This window comes from Syzygium oleosum, unplaced genomic scaffold (assembly GCF_021117445.2).
Source record: "Syzygium oleosum isolate NSW1041296 unplaced genomic scaffold, Sole_v2.1 Sole_v2.20, whole genome shotgun sequence".
Lineage (NCBI taxonomy): Eukaryota > Viridiplantae > Streptophyta > Magnoliopsida > Myrtales > Myrtaceae > Syzygium > Syzygium oleosum.
Window position 1 is genome coordinate 5,062,757 of NW_026607504.1, and position 23,593 is coordinate 5,086,349.

Here is a 23,593-nt window from a genome sequence, read left to right on the forward strand (position 1 = left end):
TCATTTCCAAAATTTGTTTAGGAATAAGACATACCTTTTTCTTTCAAAAGGGGTAATCTTTTCTTGATCTGCCCCCGACTTTTGTACGAAATGATGTTTCGCTCATCATGGGGTCAAGGAATGGTCAGCATTCTCTTTGACTCTCTGGGGCTGATATCACCCACTGGTAGTAACGAGATTTGCCCCATATTTCATTTGAAGGTTGGATGCTTTTCGCTCGGACTGCCCCTATCAGATGAGTTGGTCCGTTATCATCACCAGGGTCTGATGTGCTCTTCAGTTTGTGTCATTTTCAAATGTCCCTTTCATAATAATAAATCAAAAGGGAGTATGCTCTGAGACACGAAGTAAGCGAGTTAGAAAGACAAATAAGGCTATGAGCATGCATGCTTTTTCACCACCGTTCTTTTTCGGTCTTTTGAAAAATGATAAAACGTTTGTTTTATTTTCAAAAGCTTAGAGACAAGGAAGCATGAGGAAGCCCGGGCCTCAGAACACTTTCCTTTACATGGCTGGATATCATCAACGGGCCGGTTTGGGATACCTCCTCAGGCCCTCAAAACAAAATATTTGTAATTCTTTTGAATAATTCAGGCGAATTACATTTGTTGGAATGGAAATTGCAATACTAAAATTCCAAGCATAATTAAAAATTCAGAAAACTGGGAATCTTAGAAAACAGCTGAGACTTTAGAAAGCAAGAAAAGCTCCCACATAAGAGGATTCAAACTATTAAATATGCCTCTATTCTAAAGGAGGAAAATTGAGTCTTCAGTTTACTCAATGACGACATCCGCGCCTCCTGCTTGATTGGGTGGTGCGTTGCCGAATGAAAACATTTTTGCATCCAACAATTTCTGGACCTTATTTGTCAAGACAACACAGTCATTGACGGAATCTCCCGTTTCACCCAAATGATAGTCACATGCCTCGGAGGGATCGTAGTTGGGGAAACGCTCAGGATTTTCACGCTTTGGCTCTTTAGCAAGCAACCTCTTTTCCAGGAGAATAGGCAGGATCTGAGACATAGGCAAAGGGAGTGGCGTGAACTGATTTTTGTTATTTCGCCTTTGGGACGGCTTGCGGCCTGAGGCTGGTTGCTGTCCACTGCCCATCTGAATCATTGGGGAAGAACGAACGGTTTGGGTGTATGCAACATCCACATCTGTCAGGGGTTCTTTCTCTTTCTTCATGCCGAGTTTCTTGCTTGTAGAAGTGGGGTCTGTGAACCACCCTTCACGCAATCCCATTTCGATTCGTTCGCCCACAGGAACAAGACGATTAAGGGATTCAGCAGTGGCACCAACCAGGCGGTGTCTGTATTCATATGGAAGAGACTTTATGAACAATTTCACTTGTTCATAATCAATGAGTTGTGGGGTGACCTGGGCGGCCAAGTTTCTCCATCTGGTGGCATATTCTTTGAAGGACTCACTCTTCTTCTTCTCTCGCTGCCCAGATCGTCACGAGTAAAGGTGACATCGAGGTTGAATTGATAATACTTGAGGAATACATCAGCGGCATCATCCCAAGACTTAAAAGTATCCACATCTTTCGACATATACCATGTCAAGGCTGGTCCCGTCAAACTCGCTTGAAAGGTCTGAATCATGAGGGGTTCATTATCAACGTACTGAGTCATCCGCACATGATACATGTGCAGATGATGTCTGGGGCATGAGGTGCCATCATACCTCTCGAATTCCGGCATCTTGAACTTTTCTGGTACCTTGACCCATTTGTATATAGACAAGTCAAGTGGGACAGCATTCTGCGGGCCTTGTAGCTGTTTCAGCATCTCCTCGACTTTTGCAAGGCGTTTTTCCTATTCTGTCATTGGCAGCTTCAAGTTCGTGCTTCCCGACAAAGAAGGGGAAGCGGATCGTCCTCCAAAGGGGCATTTTACCGTCACTAGCGGAGGCTTTGTCTTTTCCAGTAGACAGTGGCGGTAACACCACTTCAATTGCTGCAGGCGTGGGTGTGAGCTTGCCCTGAATGGATTCCACCTGCTTTGTGAGATTTTGAATCGCATTGAGGACCATCTTCATCTCGCCCTCTATGTTATTGAGACAGACGTTTTCTTCGGCCATTTTTTGTAGCTACCTGTGAAAACGCTGATATGAATAAGTATAATGCTCAATAAAGAATTATTTTATGACTTAGTCATAATATTATTACATAATTTCTTTATTTGCAAAGAAAAAATGAGAAAAAAGGGTTTTTATTAATATTAACATTACAAGCGGCGTCCCCGGGGTTCGAACCCCGGTCGCCTCGGACCGTGACGCTACATCCCCGGATACCACTGGGCCGAAGGCCGCGATGGTGTCATTAAGGGGCAAAAAATTTTATTTAAAGCATAAAAAACGGCCCGAGTTATATTAACATTTGTACAACCCATAAACATTTTTACAGGAGATAACCAAAACCCCTAAACATAAATACAGGGAAATATAAAAGACAGGGCTTTTAACAAAAATGGCGCCATTCCCGGATGCTCATTCTATAAATGATGGGGAAGCTACAGTCTCTCGGAGTCGCTTATTTTCACGGATAAGCTCCGCAATAAGCGTATCCCTTGTCTCGTTAGTCCCACCGTGCCAGAAACTCTTTCTTAGGAGCGGGGACGGATTGGATATCAGCTCCTCCCATCGTATGTAGAATGCAATCAACGGGTGGCCTAACATTAACAAATCAAATAAATAAGTAGGCCGTATAAAAATGAGAAGGGATAGAATATATACCTTTCCTTGAACCATGGCAATCACAACGACATACACATGAGGAGTGAGGTTCGATTTCTATCTAGACTGGCTCAGCAAAATGAAGTTAAAAGGGTGCCTGACCGTTGCAGTCTCGCGTTGGTGTCAAGTCCTTTTAACCTCGGCCAAATCGAAAGGAATATCTTATAGTCACGCAAATAGCGGCTAAAGATACTTCTTTACGATTTTTAGAAATAAATTTTGGGGAAAAGAAGGCAACCTCTACATCGCGGGCTCGCGTTCGAGGTCGTATCTTTCTTAACACCATCCTAAAATGCCCTATCGAGGCCCAGGTCCGGCAGCGTGGTTGTGTGTGCAACGGTGTAGTGCTAAATCATTAAAGCATGCACAACAAATTATAAACAATCAATTCGAACCTGCAAGCACAAATAACACCTTAATGTTAGTATCGTACCTGGAGTCCTTGCTGCCAATAAAAAATCATTTTGAACAGGATAAAAATTTTTTGCCTAAGTCCACTTTAAAAAAAAGCAAGTCCCCAGCGGAGTCGCCAGTCTGTCGCGACCGACCTCTCCCCTTTTTTTTTAACAAAAGAGGGGGGGCTCGCCTGGTACGTGCTAAGTCTAAGTTCGGGACTTAACTTGGGCTCTCCCAAGCCCATACCATATCGCGACTTAGGGTTTAAGTTTTTAACATGCAAGTGGTTTATATCAAGGAGTCGCCACTAATCGATTTGGGGTGGGTCGATTAGAAACCCAAATCGATTTGGGTTTAAGTGGTTTATATCAAGGAGTCGCCACTAATCGATTTGGTGATGGGAGAATCACCCTATTCCTACGAACCAGAGATTAAATGAGTTCGGGGACTTGATTACACTAGTTGGATAACTAATGCCCTTTCGGTACCATTTTACCCTGTTCATTTCTGAAAACATTTGTCAAGCAATTTGGATTGATTTTAGGACCTTTCTCCTAACATGTGAGGTGATCAAGCGAGTGCATAATCAGAAACGATTAGCAGTCAGGAACATAACAATTCATGCAGCCTAAGGTTCTAACCTTAACTAAGTCAGATGACATTCAAAAAATAACTCATGCGATTGTATTAAAAACATGCATAATAATACAGCGATAATAAAAACTAACATGCAAAATATTACCGCGCAATCTCAGGCTTGTCTAATTTAAACAAGACAAAAATATGCATAATAATACTACAATAAATTAAACATTTAGAATATATCACATAATTTAAAAAAAATTTTAAAAGGATATTTTTTTAAAAGAAAGAAAGAAGAAAAAAAAAAGAAAAAGAAAATTTTGATTTTTTTTCTTTTTTTTTCGGAAATTTTTTTTTCGAGAAAAAAACAGAATAAAAAAAAGAAGAAGAAAAGAAAAGAAAAGAAAATTAAAATAAATTTTTAAAATTTTTTTTAATTTCTTTTTAATTTCTTTTTAATTTTTTTATAAAAATAATATAATATTAAAAACCGGGTCAGGCTGGATCCGAACCGGGGCGGAACCGACCCGGGTCAACGGATCCGACCCGGGCATTGACCCGGGTCAGACGGGCTAATCCGGATCGGCCGAACCGACCCGGTCAACGAATCCGACCCGGAGTTGACTCCGAGTCGGACTCGTTGATTCGGGCCGAATCCGACCCGAACGCACTGCACTGGGCATGGAGGGGGGCGCCGGCGAGGCCAAAATTGACCGTCCGCCGGCTGACCCAGGCCAGCGCCGCCCCCAAATCGCCCGACTAGGACCGCCTGTGGGCTGTGCCACTCACCCGAGCCGCCGTCGACCACCGTTCGCCGTCCGGCGATGAAACAAAACCAGCCCGGTTGAGGCATTTCGTCGAACACCGGCGGGTGCGTGGAAAACGAGGGATTCCGACCTCCTCCGGCGATCCGGTCGACTCCGGCGGCTTGGGTTCACCTCCGACGGCGACTAGGGATCGGACCGACGACGGTATGGGCCGAGATTCGCGCGAAACGGCCGGGCGCGAGTCCCGGCCTAACCACGCTAAAAAAAAGGGAAAACGTAGAGGCTTCTACGGCCGGGGCTCACCTGGCCGACGGCGCTGGCTCTGGGTGGCCTTCCCGGCTGCTCCGTGGGCGATGGCGACGCCGCTGGTTCTCCTTTCTTGCTCCGACAAACACTCGGTTTGCTCTTTTCTCTCTCTCTATTCTCACTCTCTCTCTGTTCTCTCTCTCTCTCTGTTTCGCCGACCGGGGGCTCTCTCTCTCTCTCTGTGTCGTCGCCGTCGGCTCGGCGGCGGGGATGGATGGCTGAGGCGCTGTGGCCGCCGGAAGAGCTCTCAGTTTCTTCTGTTTCGCTCCGTCTCCCCCTTTCTCTGTTTTTCTCTTTATATCTCAAAACGGCCGACCGGGCCTCTCTCTCTCTCTCTGGCTATTTATAGCCGGCGACGACGGTGCCCCCCTGCTCCGTTACGCCTGCAATGACGACGGCCTGCACCGACCTACTCTGGCGCGCGACTTTCGCGGCCATTTAGGCCGGTGCAGAGCAGGGGGGAGCAGCTCTGTGAGGCGCAAAGAGGAACAAGGGGAAGAGAGGGCGGAGGGATAAGGAAGGCAGGGACAACGGGGAGGACGGGACCCGGCAATTAATGCGCTCCCGTCTGGCGTGCCTCACCCGGCCCCGCTTCGGCTGGGATAGCGACACCGAGGAGCAAATGGCCACGCGATGCGTCACGCCGCCGTCGAGCTACGTAGGCGAACAGGGGCGGCGAGAGCGACTGGGAAGAAGGAAGGAGGAGGGCCGGGCCGGGCCAGGCCCAGCCGGCGTGGGGAGAAGGAGAAAAGGAGAAGAAGGCGGGCCGGGCCCGCGTGGGGGGAAAAAACGAAAAAGAAAGAAGAGTGGGCCGGGGCCCATGCGGGGAAGGAAAGGAAAAAAGAAAAGGGCCGGGTCGGCCCGACCCCGACCCGGCCCGACTTGAATTTTTTTTTTTAATCTTCTCTAATAGGCCCTATTAATGCAAAATGTGCCTAATTTCTATATGCAATGCATTTAAATTGAAATATTTTTGTTTTAGGAATTAAACAAAATTAACTCCTAAATTTTGTGCAATTAATTTTGGGCAAATTAAAAATAGGTGTCAACAAGGCTGCTGGTGAACACCAGCGTTGGCAGAGAGGCTAGATTTGCGGCCATGGAAGTTCGCAGTGAACGTTGGAATAAGACTGTAAGGCTCGGCTGAATCAGAGTGCTTGTTGGACTATTGCTGGGATTGGATTTCGCATGGTCATTGATGTGGAGGAGAAGAAGGAGGCGCAACAATAGATGTGGACAAACAGGGAGAGAATTTTCACTTTCTTTCCACCTCAATCCATGGCTACATGAGCCATGTCATACCATGACTACACAAGCCATGTCATCATGGAATTTCATATCATCTTAATCTTGTAGAGAATTGTCATGCATGGTAAAATATTTGACTAACTCTAGAGTCTAATCCACATACTCACACAAGGGAATTCACTCGGTGGCAAATAGGTCGTGGTAAAGGTTTTCATCACATGGCATTATTCATATTCAAAAAATTATAACATAACAATTATCATATACATCCAAATAGTTTGTCATTTTTCATGCTGTTAAAGACAAACAAATCATTTCATGCACTTTAACACATATATCCTCATTCATTTCTCATCATGCTATTATTAATGTAAAATACCCAAGTCAAAAAAAGTAAATGGTCATAATTGAAAAGTGGTTATACCCGGCAAGTGGGTATACTCGGTAGGTGGTTATACTCGGCAAGTGGATATAAGCTGTAAGTGGTTATACTCAGCAATTGGGTATAAGCGATAAGTGGTTATACTCAACAAGTGAATATAAGTAGTGTGTCATTATATTTAGCAAGTAGATATGAACAGTAAATGATAACACTCAGCAAGTAGATATGAACAATATGTGGTTATACTCAACTAGTAGATATGCTCAGATAAGTTGGCATAGTCAGGCAAGTAGATATACTCAAATAAATGAATATACTCAGCTAGTTGATATACTTAGCAAGTAAATATGAGCAATATGTAATTATACTGAGCAAGTGGATATCAACAATAAGTGGTTATACTCAACAAGTGGATATGAGTAGCAGCAGGTGTGTATTAGGTGAATATAAGTAGCGGCTAGTGAATATAAGGTGAAAATAAGCAACGAGTGGTGAGTATAAGGTGAATATGAGTAGCGGTTATTGTGTATAAGGTAACTATGAGCATTGACAGGTGTATATAAGGTGAATATGAGCAATGGCTATTGTGGATAACATGAATATAAGCAGTGTCGAGTGTGTATAATTTACGAAGATGAACACTTTCAAGCCCAATTTTGTCATTTTCATATTCAACGTACTACCACCACTCATGGAAATCAATCAAGCACATCTAGGCATGTTAGAACTCATCAAAACAAGTTAAATTATCACAATATCTCAACACATCACTACTGAGACTTGTTCACACTTACCATTATATTCAACTAAAACTAAAATTAACAAGCATCAACCAACCAAGTCAAGAGTACTTAGTAGATCAACCTAACTAAGCTTCTCGAGTTTTCACTTACCTTGAGCCAAACTTGAACAACTCAAAACTTTAACCACCTTCAAAGCAAGATAAGCAAGAACAAAGATTAACAACTTTCACTTTTTAAACAAAACTAGTTTTAGAAAAGAGGATAAAGTCCACCAAATCACCTCGCAACTCTTGAAAGATGGTATTTTGAAACTTCGACGGCACAAGAATGAAATCTTTATTTCTACTTAAAAGGTTTGGAAAGTGACCGGAGATTTCTTTGTAGGCCAAAGAAAATGAATCTAGCAAACCAGGATTAAAAGTAATAATGGATTCGAGTTTAAAAGACACATGGTAAAGTTCGGATGACTATGATCTAAAATTAACACATGGCCATATTTGATTTGCTTGAACAAATAACCAAGGTTAAAGTAATTGATGATTTTGGGTTAAAAGCCTTGGACATGAAGAAAGATATAAGTGTTTCAATTTAAAAGGTACAAGTGGCCTAATGAGATTAGCCAAAAGGAGATATTTTGAGAGAGAGCTTATTGGCCAAGTAAAATGAACGAGTCATCAATAGTATTAAATGACAAAGGTTAAAATACGTGATATTATCACTAGATTATTACAAGTGGCCTAATATGAGTAGCTAAATGAGAGATATTTTGAGAGAAAACTTCTTGTCCAAGTAAAATGAGTGAATCATCAATGATATTAATTGGCTAAAGTTGAAATAGATGATGCATATATCAGGGCTACACTAAGTTCAATGTCGCTAAGAGCATGTGGGTTAAAACTATTGGTGGGAAGTGAAGAGGGGTGATACAAAATTAAAAAGGGACAAATGGCCCAACTATATGATTTTCAAAATAGATATTTTGTTAAGTTACCAAAATATCTTATAAATCATTGTGTAAATAAGAAAACCAACGTCCATTCCAAGCACTGATAAATCAAAAATAAATTTAAACTCGCTAAAATCATCAGTGAAAGATATCGGATGCTAGGAAAATCTCAATTTAGTAAATATAAAACTTGAAAATCATCAAATATATAATTCGAAGCATATCAGTCCCTTTCTACCACTTATATATCGAAAATCAATTACCGTCACTCTAAGTAATCAACCCAAGAGCGAATATTTATTAATTTAAACCTAATGAAATCACTTTTCGAAAACTATAGACACGAAAAATATAACTTGGACCTTCCTCTACTACGACGTTAATAATCCAACAATAATTTCCACTTGTGACATTTATCGCCTTCAAATTCCTACATATTATTAATTGATGTGAAAAAATTTCGAATGTTACAGTATGTCAGGATGCCTCAAAGTTGAGATGCCCCGAGAAGTGTTTCGAGATGCCTTGGAAGTCGGGATGGAATGATATGCTAATAATGAATATGATATGTATCTATGAGTATATATAAATGTACATATATACACATTACTAATCGGTGATAACCATACATCACGATATGTTATGCCATTCGCTTGCACTTGAGTGAATAATCTTATGCAATGTTGTTATTCTATTGGCATATCATGATAGTAAAGATAGAGCATTTGCTTATGCATTTGTCACACATGGGCTTTTTGTATTGCTTGAACTCACGTTGTTTGTTGGTATAGGGTTGAGTGGTAAGCGGATCTCCTACCTTAGACTTAGAGATTTCATTTACTGGGCTTCGGCTCACCCCTTGTTTTTTCAAATTTGTAGGATGGTCCCTCTAGACATGGCGATGGAGGGGACGAGAGGATGCGAATTCCACCAACCTCTAAGTTGGATGGTGGCTTGGTTAATGTTTAGGCTCGCTTTCAATTTAGTATGGGTGTAGTGGTGCTAGAAGACCTTGACCCTTCCCAATACTTTTGTAATGTGTTGTATATGTTTGAATTCTGTATCAAGTCGGTAACTAGTGATGTTAATAATAAGAAGCATATGTATATTAAATGCACTCGTGTGATTTTCTAGTAAGGGATGTTGTGAATGTTTTATTGTGCTTCCGCATGTGTAATTATAATTGTGTGTTATAAATGGAAAGAATACATGTTGTGTGTGACATTTTAGGGTGTCTCAATTGAAGGTAAGTGCTTGTTTTAGGGTTTCTTTTTTGGTCCTACCATCGAAGCATTTAGAATTGTTGCTTGAGGTGTGAATTTGCTTGAGAGAGAAGATGAATTCATGTTTTCTAAGGCACAATGATGTCGTAGAGTGGAGGGGAAAATGATATAAGAAATGTCATAACTTTCATACGGCACTCACTTAAGGGTCATAACTTTTTTTAGATCACTCGAGTGGCATGACCTAGAGATGTTTAGTTGCGTCACATTACTTTTTTTCAACCACTTGAACGCTTGACTTCTAAGAAACGTTCACTTGAGTGCCATAATATTTTAAAAACACAAGTGCTGGAAATCTGACGTGGCATGACACTTGTGATGAATGTTTTTTTTTTAAAATAATTTATGGCACTCAAGTGGTCAATTGAAAGATATGGCACTTTTATGAACATTTTTTTAGAAGTCATGGCATTCAAGTGATCGAAAAGAAGAAATCATGGCAATCAAGTGACCAAACAAATTATGATACTCAAGTAAACGTTATACCAAAGTTATGACACTTGTAGTGTCCTTATACCCAAAATGGAGTGCATCATAATGTCCCTTTTCTTATTTTGAATCCGAACTTAAGAAAAATCCAAATCGTGATTGGCTTATTAATTATGTAACATATCAAAGATGAAAGCACCGGATACTTCCTTATTCTAGGTCAAGATTTGGCTTAGTAAAGAATCACTCTAAAGGAGAGGCCACCCGTTTGAAGAAAAGCATAGAAAACAATGCACAAAACGTAAAACAACAAAACAAAGAACACTCCTACACATCTTACATGGTAACATTTATACCATGTAATATCTAATATGTGATAATGACTTAATATTAACGTACTTTATATGAGCAAGTCATTCGATATGAATATTGATATCATGATAAATATACTCTTTGAGCAAGTGTTTTTATGGACAAGTTGATGATGTGTGTAGAAGCACAGGCTTCACTTCTTCCGTAAGCATATTGAAGTATAGCAAATATCCAAAGTGTAATTGAATCCTAAAACTTTTAAAAGTTGAGTATTTCTGTCAATTTGAAGGCCAAGTTTTTAATTGCAAACACTCGGAAGAAAAGTAACAATTTAGGGATAAAGTGTACCGGAAGTCTTAAAATTTATCATCAAAGTACAATTAAATTCTAAAACTTTCAAAAAGTACAATCAAGTCCTAAAACTTGTCAAATTAGTGCAATCAAGTCATTTCGTTAACTCTATCCAACATAACTAACGGAAAATGCTGACGTGGCTTTTTAAAATTATTTTCTCTCTTATATGTGGTGCTGACATGGCTAAAACATTAAACAGAAGACTAAAACGACACAATTTTGGTTCAAATATTATTTTTTAACCCAAATTTTATTTAAATTAGATTAAAAAATAAGCTTAATTTAAAAAAAAAAAAACCGCAAAAATCGTCGGAAAGGGCTAGTGATGGTGGAGCAATTGTCGGCGGGGGTCAATGGGTCCCGGCAAGTGGTTTATTCTTGTATTGCCTTTTGAGGAAGACGATGGGCGAGAACACTTAGTCTTTCTCTCTCTGAAAGAACATTTTTATATACAAAGTAAAATGAGTTATTTTAGGTTTATCCCGGAGTGAATTTTTCTTTCTTTTTTTTTTTTGGTTAAGATTGGGGGCGAATCCTTTCTTGAAATATCTTTAGTAAACGATTTTCGGCGCAAGAAATTAGATTAATCCAGTTGTTTGTTTATGATAACCTCTCATCAAGTTATCATTCCTCGGAAATGCCATTTTAGAGTAATTTTTGCATTTTGCTTTTCAAGTGAGAAAAGTCGTGGTACATACATATTTTGCTGGTTTTGTTTTTCTATTCAGCTTATTGAATTTTGAAATAGTTACCAGCAAATTTGTGTTGCATAAGAATAAAAATGGCAATTGACCCAAAAAACAGAAAATGGAGAGAAAAAATTATTGTGGTTATTAGTCTTGGACATGCAGGCGCTTCGATAGACCAAGGAATAGGGTACCTGTGGATATTGAGAGCCCTTATTCTCACACGTATCTCGTCCGTTGATGTCGTAGACCGGTGCCTCCCCATCACATCATCATCCATCGTTCGTTCTCAAATAGTTTCTCCGCACAAAAGGGTGATCTACTGTTTGACATTGCAATTGCGAAACCCAATGATGTGACAGATTAAACGCAATAACCGTCACACGATGAAGGTTTTGACAATGAGAAAGTAAGGCCCTTTCTCGTAAAGCTAAGCTTACTTTTCTATGGACCAGCAAATTATGTATTGCAGTAAGGATTCCTGCCTTGTGGGGTATTGGTACGTTGAATTAAGATCTTAAACTATTTACCTGAGATGATAAGATAGCCTCTCGAAAATTAACCGGTCGATAGAATTATACGAGAGCATTGTCTTGCTCTTAGTAGTATATTTACAGGGAAAATTATCAAAAAAGTCATAAATCTATTGCACTTGTGCCAATTTAATCCTAAATATTTTTAATTATGGCAATTTAATCTTAAACCTTTTTACAATTTGCTAACTAAGAACATTTAGCCAATTTTGGCCGGAAATCGCCAATGTGGACGCTTGTCGTTATACGTGACACGACTGGTATTGACGTAGATAATATAAAAAATATATATTTTTTCCGAATTATTTTATTTATATATTCTTTTCTTTTTCTTTTCTTCTCTTTTCCTCCTCATTTTTTACTTTCGCCGTGGCCGGCAAGGGTCTCGAAACCCTCGCCCGGCCTCGCCTAGATCTAGGCGACACCAACCTCGCCATGGCCTCACCAGCCGCGAACAAAGGCAGCCTCGCCCGCAGCTGGCAAAGCCATAACCCCCTTCGTCTCGGGCCGCCTCGCCATGGCCACGATGGCCTCACTTAGAGATCTGGGCAAGGGCTTTACGGTCCTCGCTCAATGGCCGGCAAGGTCTTGTGACCCTCGCTGGTCACAGTTGAAAAAATAAAAATAAAAAAAGAAAAGAAGGAAAAGAGAAGAAAAGAAAAAAGAAAAAAATTAATAAAAAATTCGAAAAAATAATAAAACATTAAAAAACGGTCTATGTCAGCCCGGCCATGCCACATTGGATGGCTAGTATATACGTCAGTGATTTCCAGCCAAAATTGGCCGGATGGACTCAATTGACAAAATACGAAAAGTTTTAGAACTAAGTTGGCACAATTGAAAGGTTTAGGACTTTGTAACAAAAAAGGATTAGAAATAAATTGGTACAAATGTAATAAATTTAGGATTTTTTTTTTATAATTTTCTCTATATTTTGATAATTGAATCCATCTGAAATTGATAGGGACGAAGATGGCTTCTTTGGAAAATGTTGAACAAAATGCTATATATACTTTTATTACACTCTCCCGCTATAGTGCAAGTACCATGAGGAATGACCATCCCCATTAAACACGGATAAAGTGAAAACAAGATGACAGAAAGGTACAAGCATCCCACACCCACAACACATTTCCAAGCAAAGAATGATTGACGAACATTGTTAGTTTGAGGGAAGAAAAAGGGTAGGCTCTTATGAATTCACAAGGAAAGTATGATGATCAATTCAGTCCTAAATCTTTTAATTATGTTAATTTATTCTTAAACATTTTAATTTTACCAATATAGTCCTAAAACGTTTGATGAATTGCCAATTTAGTCATAAACCTTTTAACGATTTGCCAATTTAATTCTTCCGATCAATCTTAATCGGAAATCGCTGACATAGCAGTCTAGTCAACACCGGCCATCCTACACGACATGGTCGGCTAGGATGTGGACAACTTTTTCAATTTTTCAATTTTTTTCCTTTTCTTTTCTCTTTGTTTTTATTCCTTTTTCCCTTTTACCCACTCCCGGCCATCGCCGAGCCTCGTTGATGGCCCTCGCCTAAGGCCGGCGACCTCCACCGGCAATTGACTAGGCTCGACAATGGCCGATGGAGGAAAAAAGAAAAAAGAAAAGAAAAGAAAAAGAAAAGAGAAAAAATCATAATATTAAAAAATTACAAAAATTGTCCACATCAGTACCGGCTGTGCCATGTAGGACAGCCGATACTCACTAGACTGTCATTCGGTCAAAATTGGTTGGAATGACTAAATTGACAAATCGTTAAAAGGTTTGGACTAAGTTAACACAATTTAAATATTTAGAACTAAATTGGCAAGCTGTTAAAAAGTTTAAGACTAAACTGGTTTAAGGACTTAATTGACCACTGCACAATAGATTTAGAACTTTTTTGAAAATTTTCCTTGAATTCACTATACCATTGTTTTAACTTCTTACTACGTTAGAAATATGAGATTTTTGCAAGACTCGCTTACAATTTGAATCTTCGAGTCCGATCTTTAGCAAAATCCCAATTTTGATTGGCTTATTAATTATTTAACGTATCGAATATCTACCCTTTCAATTTGTTCTTTGGACTATTTTTGGTGGAGTGGCAGGATATAAATTAAGCCCGATACTTATGGTCGGCTATTAACTTTGATCAATGATATCAATATTCCAAACTTGCTATTTAAGGAATAAAAAGGACAACCAAAAGATCAAGGCAAGGTATAAGCATCCCAAAATAATTCCCATTATTGAGGACAAGTGTGTTTGGTAATGTTTGATGAATTGTTAATTTAGTTCTAAACCTTTTAACGATTTGCTAATTTAATTCTTCCGACCAATCTTAATCGGAAATCGCTGACGTGGTAGTCTATTCAACACCGGCCATCGTTGGACGTGAACAATTTTTTCAATTTTTTCCTTTTCTTTTCTCTTTCTTTTTTTCCCTTTTTCCCTTTTACCCACTCCTGGCCATTGTCGAGCCTCGTCGATGGCCGGCGAGGGTGGCCCTCGCCTGAGGCTAGCAACTTCCACCGGCCATTGACTAGGCCCAACGATGGCCGAAGGAGGGACAAAGAAAAAAGAAAAGAAAAAGAAAAAGAAAAAGAAAGAGAAAGAGAAAGAGAAAGAGAAAAAATCATAATATTAAAAAATTGCAAAAATTATCCACGTCAACGCCGGCTATGCCATGTAGGACGGCTGATGCTCACTAGATTGTCACTCGGCCAAAATTGGCCGAAATGACTAAATTAGTAAATCATTAAAAGGTTTAGGACTAAATTGACACAATTAAAATGTTTAGAACCAAATTTGCAAGCTGTCAAAAGGTTTAGGACTAAATCGATTTTAGGACCTAATTGACCGCCATACAATAAGTTTAGAATTTTTTTGACAATTTTCCCTGAATTCAATATACCACTGTTTCAACTTTTCACTACATCAAATTTGAGATTTTTGCAGGACTCGATTACAATTTGAATCTTCGAGTCCAAGCTTTAGCAAAATCCCAATTTTGATTGGCTTATTAATTTTTTAACGAATCAAATGTCTACACTTTCAATTTGTTCTTTGGACTATATGCGTTGGACTGGCAGGATATAAATCAAGCCCGATACCTTTATGTTCGGCTATTAACTATGATCCTTGATATCAATATTCCAAACTTGCAATTTAAGGAATAGAAAGATCGACCAAAAGATCAAAGCAAGGTATAAGTATCCCAAAACAATTCCCATTATTGAGACGTAATCTGTCGCAAATTTGCAAAAAAAATCCGTCGCAAATTTGCGACGGAAAAAAAATCCGTCACAAATTTGCGACGGAAAAAAAAATCCGTCACAATTTGCTACGCAAAAAAAAAATCCGTCCCAAGCTCCCCGCCAATCTCTCAAATCTGCCCGCCTTAACCCCAATTTTTCTCTCTCTCTCTCTGCTACTCCTCATATCCCCCCCTCTTCCGCCAAATACCTCTCCGTCGCTCCCTCCTCCCCTCCGCCAGCCATGATGGCCTCCGTCACCGCCACCGCCGCCGTCGCCTCCTCCTCCGTCGCCATACGCTCGTTCCGCGCCCACAAGCCCTCCCTCGCCCCAGATCTGGACGAGGTCGGCCGCCGCTCGACCTCGTGCAGATCTGGGCGAGGTCGAGCGGCCCCGCCCATGGCTGCTCGACCTCGCCGTCGCCCAGATCTGGGCGACGGCGACGGCGATGGCGAGCGGCGGCCATGGGCGAGGCCGGGATCCGGTGCTTCGTCGCCGAGGGCCTCGCGATCTCCCAACCGAGGGCCGCCGGCGGGGGACTGGTTGATTGCGTGGTGGTCGGGGGCGGGATCAGCGGGCTCTGCATTGCCCAGGCGCTCACCACGAAGCACCGCGACAAGGCCCCTGACGTGGTCGTCACCGAGGCCAGGGACCGCGTCGGTGACGACCACGTCGTCAGATTTCCGTCCCTTCATCCCGTTATTTTCCACTGAATGCATCTTCAGATGTACTTCTTCTCCAGGTATTACAAACTACAGAACACTCTCCAATCTGCATTTTGTACTTGATATGAAGGCTATGTTACTCTAATGTTCATATGCAGTTGGATCTATATACCGCATCCAATGGAGTTCTAATTAGAAATGCTGCCAGAACTAATCCCAAAGATCCTTCTATCGAGTTGGGACCTGAATTTGATAAGGTGAAGGTTACTTTAGTTGTGTATTCTTATTCCGCCTATTACGAATATTAATGTCATGTTTCATTATATCTGCCTTTTTCAGTTGGGAAGTTTTGTGAGCCGCTTCGAGTCTATTCCCAGTATAGTTGAGTTGGATAGCTTGAAAGTCACTGGTGATGTGTAGTTTGGAAATGGCATTAAGCTCAAGGTATAGACATTGCGCTTGGCATTTGTTTTTATATACTTTGTCCGATTATTGAGGATCTACTACAAATTTATGGGACCTACAGTAAAACCCATCAGACCACCGGTTAAATTGTGAAGATTTGATTACTCTGTTGAGTCCATCTATAGAGTATGAGTTGCAAGTAAATCTATGTTTAGTTAAAGATGCAGTGTTTGCAATTTAATTTAGATCTAGGCTATCTTGCAGACTCCGCTCTCTATAGAATTTATTCTGTCGCATGTGTTAAAGTACTTTTAGATGTAATTTGTAGTCAATCATTACAGAGAATATACTGTGAACTTAGACATATCAGGATGGACATATTTTGTCTAAAATGTTATGTGAAGTAATCATTTAGTACAGATGGCGATTGTCATAACCATTTCGTGTTGTTGATCTCATTTCAGTAGCAATGGATTTTCACTTATGTACTTTGAAGGGTTCACGGTAAAGGGATTGGGATTACAAGGTATGAAATACCTGGATGTCCTTTTATAATATATCTATGTATCTTTAGTACCTTGGTCTCCCCTGATTATGTTGGAGAGTGTGGTTTTGGTTTTGAGGAATTAACTTAAACATATCGAGAACCTGTAGTAGCAGATTGAACCTAAGCTATTCTACATTGTTTTGGCATGATACTTAGTATTCTTGTTTGAAATAACAGGAGGAAGGATGTTGTATCTTTCTTGGGTAAGTAGGCCAATGAAGAGATGGTCAATGCAATGCACGTTCTGCTTTTGTATCTATGAAGTGCTCCAGATGATGAAAAACCTTTGGTTGCCATACTTATGCTGCACTTTGATCTACTGGTATACTTTCTTGACTATTCATTTTGTAGTTTTTGGGATTTTATTGGATTTTGAATTTGATATTTGTAACTTCTCTTCTTGCCCATTTTTGAGTTGCATCTGTAAGATATGCCTCGGTGAGTATGACGAAATTTTATGGTGATTAACTTGGTATTGGAATTTGAAGATGCAGTGTGAATTTGCAGATTTAATGAAGCCTACTCTTATTTTTTGGTTATCTATTCCAGAAAATTATGGCTAAGATAACACTTTGGTGCAAGTAGAACCTCGGAAGTACAGCATATACAGTGAAGAGGCTGTTGATGCAATTTCTGCATAAGTTATGCAAATGAGAGGTTGCAACAACATTTCAACTGGCATTTGTTAAAACTAGAGCAGGAAGTGAGCATCACACATGGACCGTATCTTTAGTAGTTTTGTTTAGCATTTATATGATGGGGATTGTCGCTAAAAGCCGGATATTCTTTTTTGACTCATTTCTGTCGTCATTATTTATTGTGCAAGATTAGTTATTGTGCAAGATTATTTATTCTCTCATTATGTGTACTATAAAGAAAAATATTTATGTCATTCTTGTGGAAAATGTAGATGAATGTATTTCATTTTCATATTATTATAATATTTTGATGTTATTAAGTGCTTAATCAATGTTAAATATAAATTTCAGAAATTAATTTTGCTTTTAATTAAGTTTAAAATCGAAAAATAAAATAAATGATTTTATCGTACGATCACAAATTATAAAAGTTCGTTACAAAAATAAAATTTCGTCGCTAATTTCGTCCCTAAACGATATTCGTCAGCAGAGTTTGTCGCTAAAGAATTAATAAAAATCATTGCTAAATTTGTTCATGAATAATGTTCATGGCAAAAATCAAAATTTTTCGTGACAAATTTGCGACGAAAGTTCGTCGCAAATTACAAAAAAAAAAAAATTCGCGCCAAATTAGCAACAAATTTTGCAACGGAAAAATAAATCCGTCGCAATTTTTGTGACGGAAAATTTTTGCGACGAAATTTGCGACGAATTTTGCGACGAACTTTGCGACGATTTATTTGCGACGAATTTTTTTTCCGTCGCAAAAATTTGCGACGACCTAGTAGCGACGAAATTTTTTCCGTCGTTAAATTCGTCGCAAAATCGATTTGCGACGGATTTTTGCAATTTTTTCGTCGCAAAATTCGTCGCAAAAAACATGTTTTTTTGTAGTGAGTGTTTGATTGTGCTTTGCAGTGTCTTATCCGCGAAGAAAAAGATAAAGTATAGCCGAACAACATCACATGAGAAAGAGTGATGGCCAAAATAAATAAATAATTACTTTCCTTTTTATTCACATGAAATACTCGCCTGTGTAAGGAAGAATTGATACTTGACTGTGGACATGATTTCGTTTATCCAATTAATTAATATAAGTTTTCTCATGTTATATGTATCTGATATATCTTTCTGATCAACGTTACTTATATATGGGCTATTGCCCAGGCAAAATATTAAATTCTTAAAGTGAGTGGCATTTGATCAAAATAATAAATTCTTAATGGACCATATTTTGTTATATCTGCAACTCCTAGTCCGATGGTAAAGACCAAATTGATTATCTTCACCTAAAAGAGCAAAAGTAAGGAATATTGAGATGGACAGCAAAATTGTTATATCATGTGGATACGATAGATTTCACAAGCAAAGAATTTTGCGTGAAGCCCTTTATCATAATCGTTCTCAGAGATACTTTCTCCCGTCTCACGGTCAAAAACCGCACAAGCAAAGTATTAAACAAAGCTTGTCGTGGACAGGAGAGACCATACCCAAAAAAGCGTAGAAAAACGAATTATATGCATAGCGAGAGAACGATATGTCCTAAAAAATTAATTCAATCCAAAGCAAATACGCCCACATACACACACACGACCTTGCTCGAAACAAACATATTGCTCAGCCATGGCTGTTTCCGACACGAGAAGCTACAGGATGGCCGCCGAAGCCGCCGTCGAGATTGTGTCGCAGAAAGTAGAGATCTTGCTCTCTTACGCGGTTCGAGTTGGGTGCTTATCCATGGAAACCCAAGGGAAGGCTGCCAAGGAGAAGCTGGCCATGATCCAAAAGTTCTTTTCCACTCAAGACGGACCGTCCAACAGTACGGAGTGGCTGGGGCGGCTCCTCCGAGCTATGTACGATGCTGAGGAATTCATCGATAAGTTCCATCTCAGAGACGCCTGCAGGAGGCACAAGGCCCTGCATATGGCCACGAGGCCACTCGCCACGCTCGTCTCAAAGTACATGCTGTGTAGGGACTTGTCTAATCTGGTGAAGGCCATGAAGGAGATGTGTCAAGATCAGTACTTGAGGAGCAAGGAGGAGACCGAGGGCGTGAGGAAAGGGAAACCTACTAGTTCCTCCTCCCATGCTAGTGATCCCCGGCAAGGCAAAAAATTGGGGAGGCTGACTACTTTCTGGGATCAGCAAGCATCGACGAGCACCGTATGGCGTGCGGATGAGAAAAAGAAAATTATGAAACGGATGGAGAAGATTGAGAAACCTGGGGGCATCCGTGTGATTTCGATTTTGGGCGAGCAAGGCACCGGCAAGACGTTCCTCGCGAGATCTGTCTACAAGGAAGCGATGTACCTGGGCTTCGATCCGCGCGCTTGGGTCCACGTCTCGGCCAGCATGGACATGCGGGAGTTCCTGTTCGAGATACTGAAGCAAGTGGACAAGCTAGTGGGGGACATGAGGGACATGGGTTTGTACCAGATTACGGATAAACTATACAAGCAATTGGCCACGACGAAGTTCCTCATAGTGTTGGATGACGTGCACCCGTCCAACGAGCGACTCTTGCAAAGGTTAGTGATGAGCATCCCGCTTCCCACAGAGGGCTGCAGAATTGCCACGGCTCGAGACAATGGCATAGCCGAGATGATAAGTCCAGACATTAAACCAATCGTGCTAGAAGACTTAGGCTGTGGAGAAATCCAGGATATGCTCGCTAAGAAGTTGCATAGAGTACCCGATGCTAAGAGCCTCAAGAATGAGGAGAAGATTATCATAGAGAGATGTCAGGGCTTGCCACTTTGTATATCCTTACTCGGTGGGTTACTGTCGAATGCTGCAGAGCATGAACGCACAACGTTGCTGAAAGATGGTTCTAGGATGACATTATTTAATATTCTTGAATTGAGTTACCATAGATTGCCAGACCATCTAAAACCGTGTTTCATCTACATGGCTTTGTTCCCTGTAGCATCCCCGATCCCGACGAAAAGGCTAGTGAGGCTGTGGTTGGCTGAGGGCTTATTGGATTTGCATTGTTACAACAGAGAAGGGAAAACAACGAGGCCGGCTGAGGATGTGGGAGAGACGTTCATTCTGGAGCTTGCAGATAGGAATGTGATCGATGTGGTGGGCTGGAGGGCAGATGGATCACCCAAAGCTTGCCAAATGCTCACCTCTCTATATGACATGATCCGCCTCATAGCGATGAGCACTGGGTTCCTCCACATACATGCCGCTAGCAAGTCGAAAGACAGGAACAACCGCGACCCAACCGGCCAGCAACAACAGCTGCTGACCCAAACGCGAGAGAGAGCCAGGGTCCGGTGGCTCACAGAGCACATGAGCGTAGTCACAGACGGCAGCAGGGGCAGCTACCCTGATTTGAACCTCGACCACGTCCGCTCGTTTCTGTCATTCTACCCGAGGAGAGGCATTCTCACCAAGGACATCAGCAAGTTCCTTAGGAAGCTGACATCCAAGACTGTAGCTTGCTAAGGGTGCTTGACTTGGAGGGTGTGTATAAGCCATCCTTGCAAGGTGTTCTACACAAGCTAGTGCTCCTAAGGTACCTAGGATTGAGATCCACGGTGTTGGACTCAATCCCACGCGAGGTTGCGGATCTGCCCTATCTCGAGACTCTTGACATAAAGCACACCAACATCACTTCACTGCCGAGTTCCTTGTGGAAGGCCAGGAACTTGAGGCACCTGCATCTCAACTGGTTCTCCGTCGAATTGAAGAAGATCCTCAAGGCTTGTAGCAACGATGTCATGGCCTTGACTCAACTCCAAACCTTAAGTGGGCTGGTTATCGGTGAGGTCAACGAAAACTTGATGAGGGACCATACGGACAGCTTGACCACGCTCACCACGCTCAAGCTTTTCTTGCAACGCTCGGATCTGGACACGTCAGGCGCTGCTGGAAAAGCAGTAGCCGATTGGATTAGCTTCAGGCTCACCCATCTCCAGTCCTTGACCTTTGGAGTGATCCAAGAAGCCGAGCCCGCAAAAGAAGACGAGCCCCCGAAAGAAACCAAGCCCGTGACATCGCATATAGGCCCGTTACCGAAACTGTTGTTGGCTGAACAACATCACAACCTGTTCAAGCTCTACTTGCTGGGCCAACTCAACAAACCCATCTGGACAGAGCTCTTGCCTGGCTCACTTAGGGTATTGACTCTGTCGGGTTCGAAGGTGGATATAGACATGATGCCCGAGTTGGGTGGTCTCCTGAGGAACCTAAGGACTCTCAGGCTCTTGGCCAATTCTTTTGTAGGCACTAGTCTGAGGTTCATCAAAGATGGGTTTCCGAGCCTCATGATCTTGAAGATTTGGAGGCTGCCTTGGCTTGAGAAGGTGATTATTGAACAAGGAGCAATGCAACATCTCAAAGAACTCGAGTGTAGGTTCCTCGATAGGATGAAAGATGTTGAAGGGATCAAAGAGTGTAAGGCATTGGAGACTATATGTGTGGTACTCAAAAAGGATGCTCATGGTTTTGTTGACAGTCTCAACAAGGGAAAAGGTCAGATGACGAACACTACAAAAAAACATGTTTTTTCCGACGAATTTTTTCAATAATAAGTTGTCGCAAATTTTTCCAACGAAAAATTTCAATTTTCGTTGGAAATTTGCGATAAATTTTTTTTTCGTTGGAAAACTCGTGGCTAAATTCGTTGGAAACGAATTTTTTTTTCCGACTAATTTTTTTCGTTGGAAATTACAAATGTTTTTTTGGTCGAGTTAAAAATCGTGGAAATTTTTTTTCCATCGAAAAAGAATTTTTTTTTGGTCGAATTTTTTTTTTTTATCAAAAAATAGCCCTTGCCGCCGGCGAGGGCCAGCCTCGTCGCCGGCGAGGGCCGATCTCGCCCAGATCTGGGCGAGCTCGAGCTCGCCGGCCATGGCGAGCTCGGCCCTCGCCATGGCCGGCGAGGGCCCGCCTCGTCGCCGGCGAGGGCAAGCCTCGTCGTCAGCGAGGGCCGAGCTTGCCCGGATCCGGGCGAGCTCGAGCTCGCCGGCCATGGCGAGCTCGGCCTCGCCATGGCCAAAGATGAAGAAGAAGCAAAGAAGAGCAGCAGCAGCAGGGCGGGAGCAGCCGGGCCGCCGCCCGTCAAGTCCGTCGTCGCCTCCTAGCCTCGCCGGCGACGAGGCTTGGTGGCGTCGGGCGCGGGCCGTCTGGGGCGTCGGAGGCTTGAGGCTTGGTGTCCATGGCGCGGAGCCGGAGGAGGAGGGGGGGCGGCGGGGGAGGAGGCGGAGGGGGAGGCGGAGGGGGAGACGGAGGGAGAAGGTGAAGGCGAAGGAGAGAGAGAGAGAGAGTGAACCTGGAAATTGAAAGTTGTGGGAATAACGAGCGCAAAAATATTGAATAAGGAACAAGTAGGGTTTTCGTTGCAAAATTCGTTGGAAATTTCCAACGAATTTTCCAACGAAAATTGTACACACTAAAATAATTACTCAGAAAATTGAAATTCGTTGGAAAATTCGTTGGAAATTTCCAACGAATTTTCCAACGAATATAAAAAATGCCGAATAGTACCGGGTTTTTTTTTGGAATTCGTTGGAAAATTCGTTGGAAATTTCCAACGAATTTTCCAACGAAAATTGTACACACTGAAATAATTGTCCGGAAAATTGAAATTCGTTGGAAAATTCGTTGGAAATTTCCAACGAATTTTCCAACGAATATAAAAAATGCCGAACAATACCGGGTTTTTTTGAATTCGTCGCAAAATTTGTTGAAAATTTCCAACGAATTTTTTTTCGTTGGAAATTTCCAACAAACTTTGCGACGAAAAATTTTTCGTTGGAAATTTCCAACGAATTTTACTTTTCGTTGGAAAATTTGTCGCAAATTTGCAACGAAAATTTTTTCGTCGCAAATTTTCGTGGCAAAAATCCAGTTTTTTTGTAGTGGAAAATATACAAAATAGAAGTACCCAAAAGACAACCCCGATAGGTATGGGATAATATTAAATCTCAAATATGTTCTTTATGCATGATGATGAATTTTTTTATAGACTTGATAATTTCAACAATTATTTACTCGTGGTTTAAACAAACAATTGTCAAAAAAAAAACGAACAATTGTGATTTTTATCTGGTAAGTATTTCCTTGACTCAAGCATCTATGTAAGTCCATAGGGAGTTCTACAGAAGAACACAAATTTTCATACAATCTTTACACCGTAATCAGTCACATTGGTCTTAGAAACGAGTCTACATTTTCCTTGACTCATTTCACCATTTGATCTTTGTGGAACTCAATTTTGGATCCAAAGTAACCGTTGGAGCCAACCTTACTCCCCATAAGTAACACATATTCAGTAAACCTTTCACATGACTCACGAACAAAACGCTGCAGAATAGATATCAATTAAGACCTATCATTTGCGTACCATATCAAATTTTAAGAAAA

General features: G+C 41.1%; 1 protein-coding gene and 1 pseudogene across 5 annotated transcripts; both read left to right on the plus strand.

The window, feature by feature from the left end:
* The first annotated feature begins 15,147 nt into the window (after nt 1-15,147).
* On the plus strand, nt 15,148-17,485 carry LOC115693097 (uncharacterized). Of its 5 annotated transcripts, none has more exons than XR_008818572.1 (3): nt 15,148-15,705; nt 15,787-15,905; nt 17,166-17,485. XR_008818572.1 is itself a non-coding variant. In XM_056320271.1 (2 exons), exons 1-2 carry the CDS (start codon nt 15,207-15,209, stop codon nt 16,539-16,541), a joined length of 543 nt encoding a protein of 180 aa, XP_056176246.1. In that variant the 5' UTR covers nt 15,148-15,206; the 3' UTR covers nt 16,542-16,671. The 5 variants fall into 5 exon arrangements, 2 of the variants coding, with proteins under 2 accessions (XP_056176246.1, XP_056176247.1); XR_004007184.2 differs by lacking the exon at nt 17,166-17,485 and adding an exon at nt 15,968-16,187 and having other exon boundaries at nt 15,787-15,885; XR_008818571.1 differs by lacking the exon at nt 17,166-17,485 and adding an exon at nt 16,498-16,719 and having other exon boundaries at nt 15,148-15,885.
* Nucleotides 17,486-18,608: 1,123 nt separating this feature from the next.
* Nucleotides 18,609-21,709, plus strand: LOC115666216 (disease resistance protein RPM1-like; annotated as a pseudogene).
* The last annotated feature ends 1,884 nt before the right edge of the window (nt 21,710-23,593 follow it).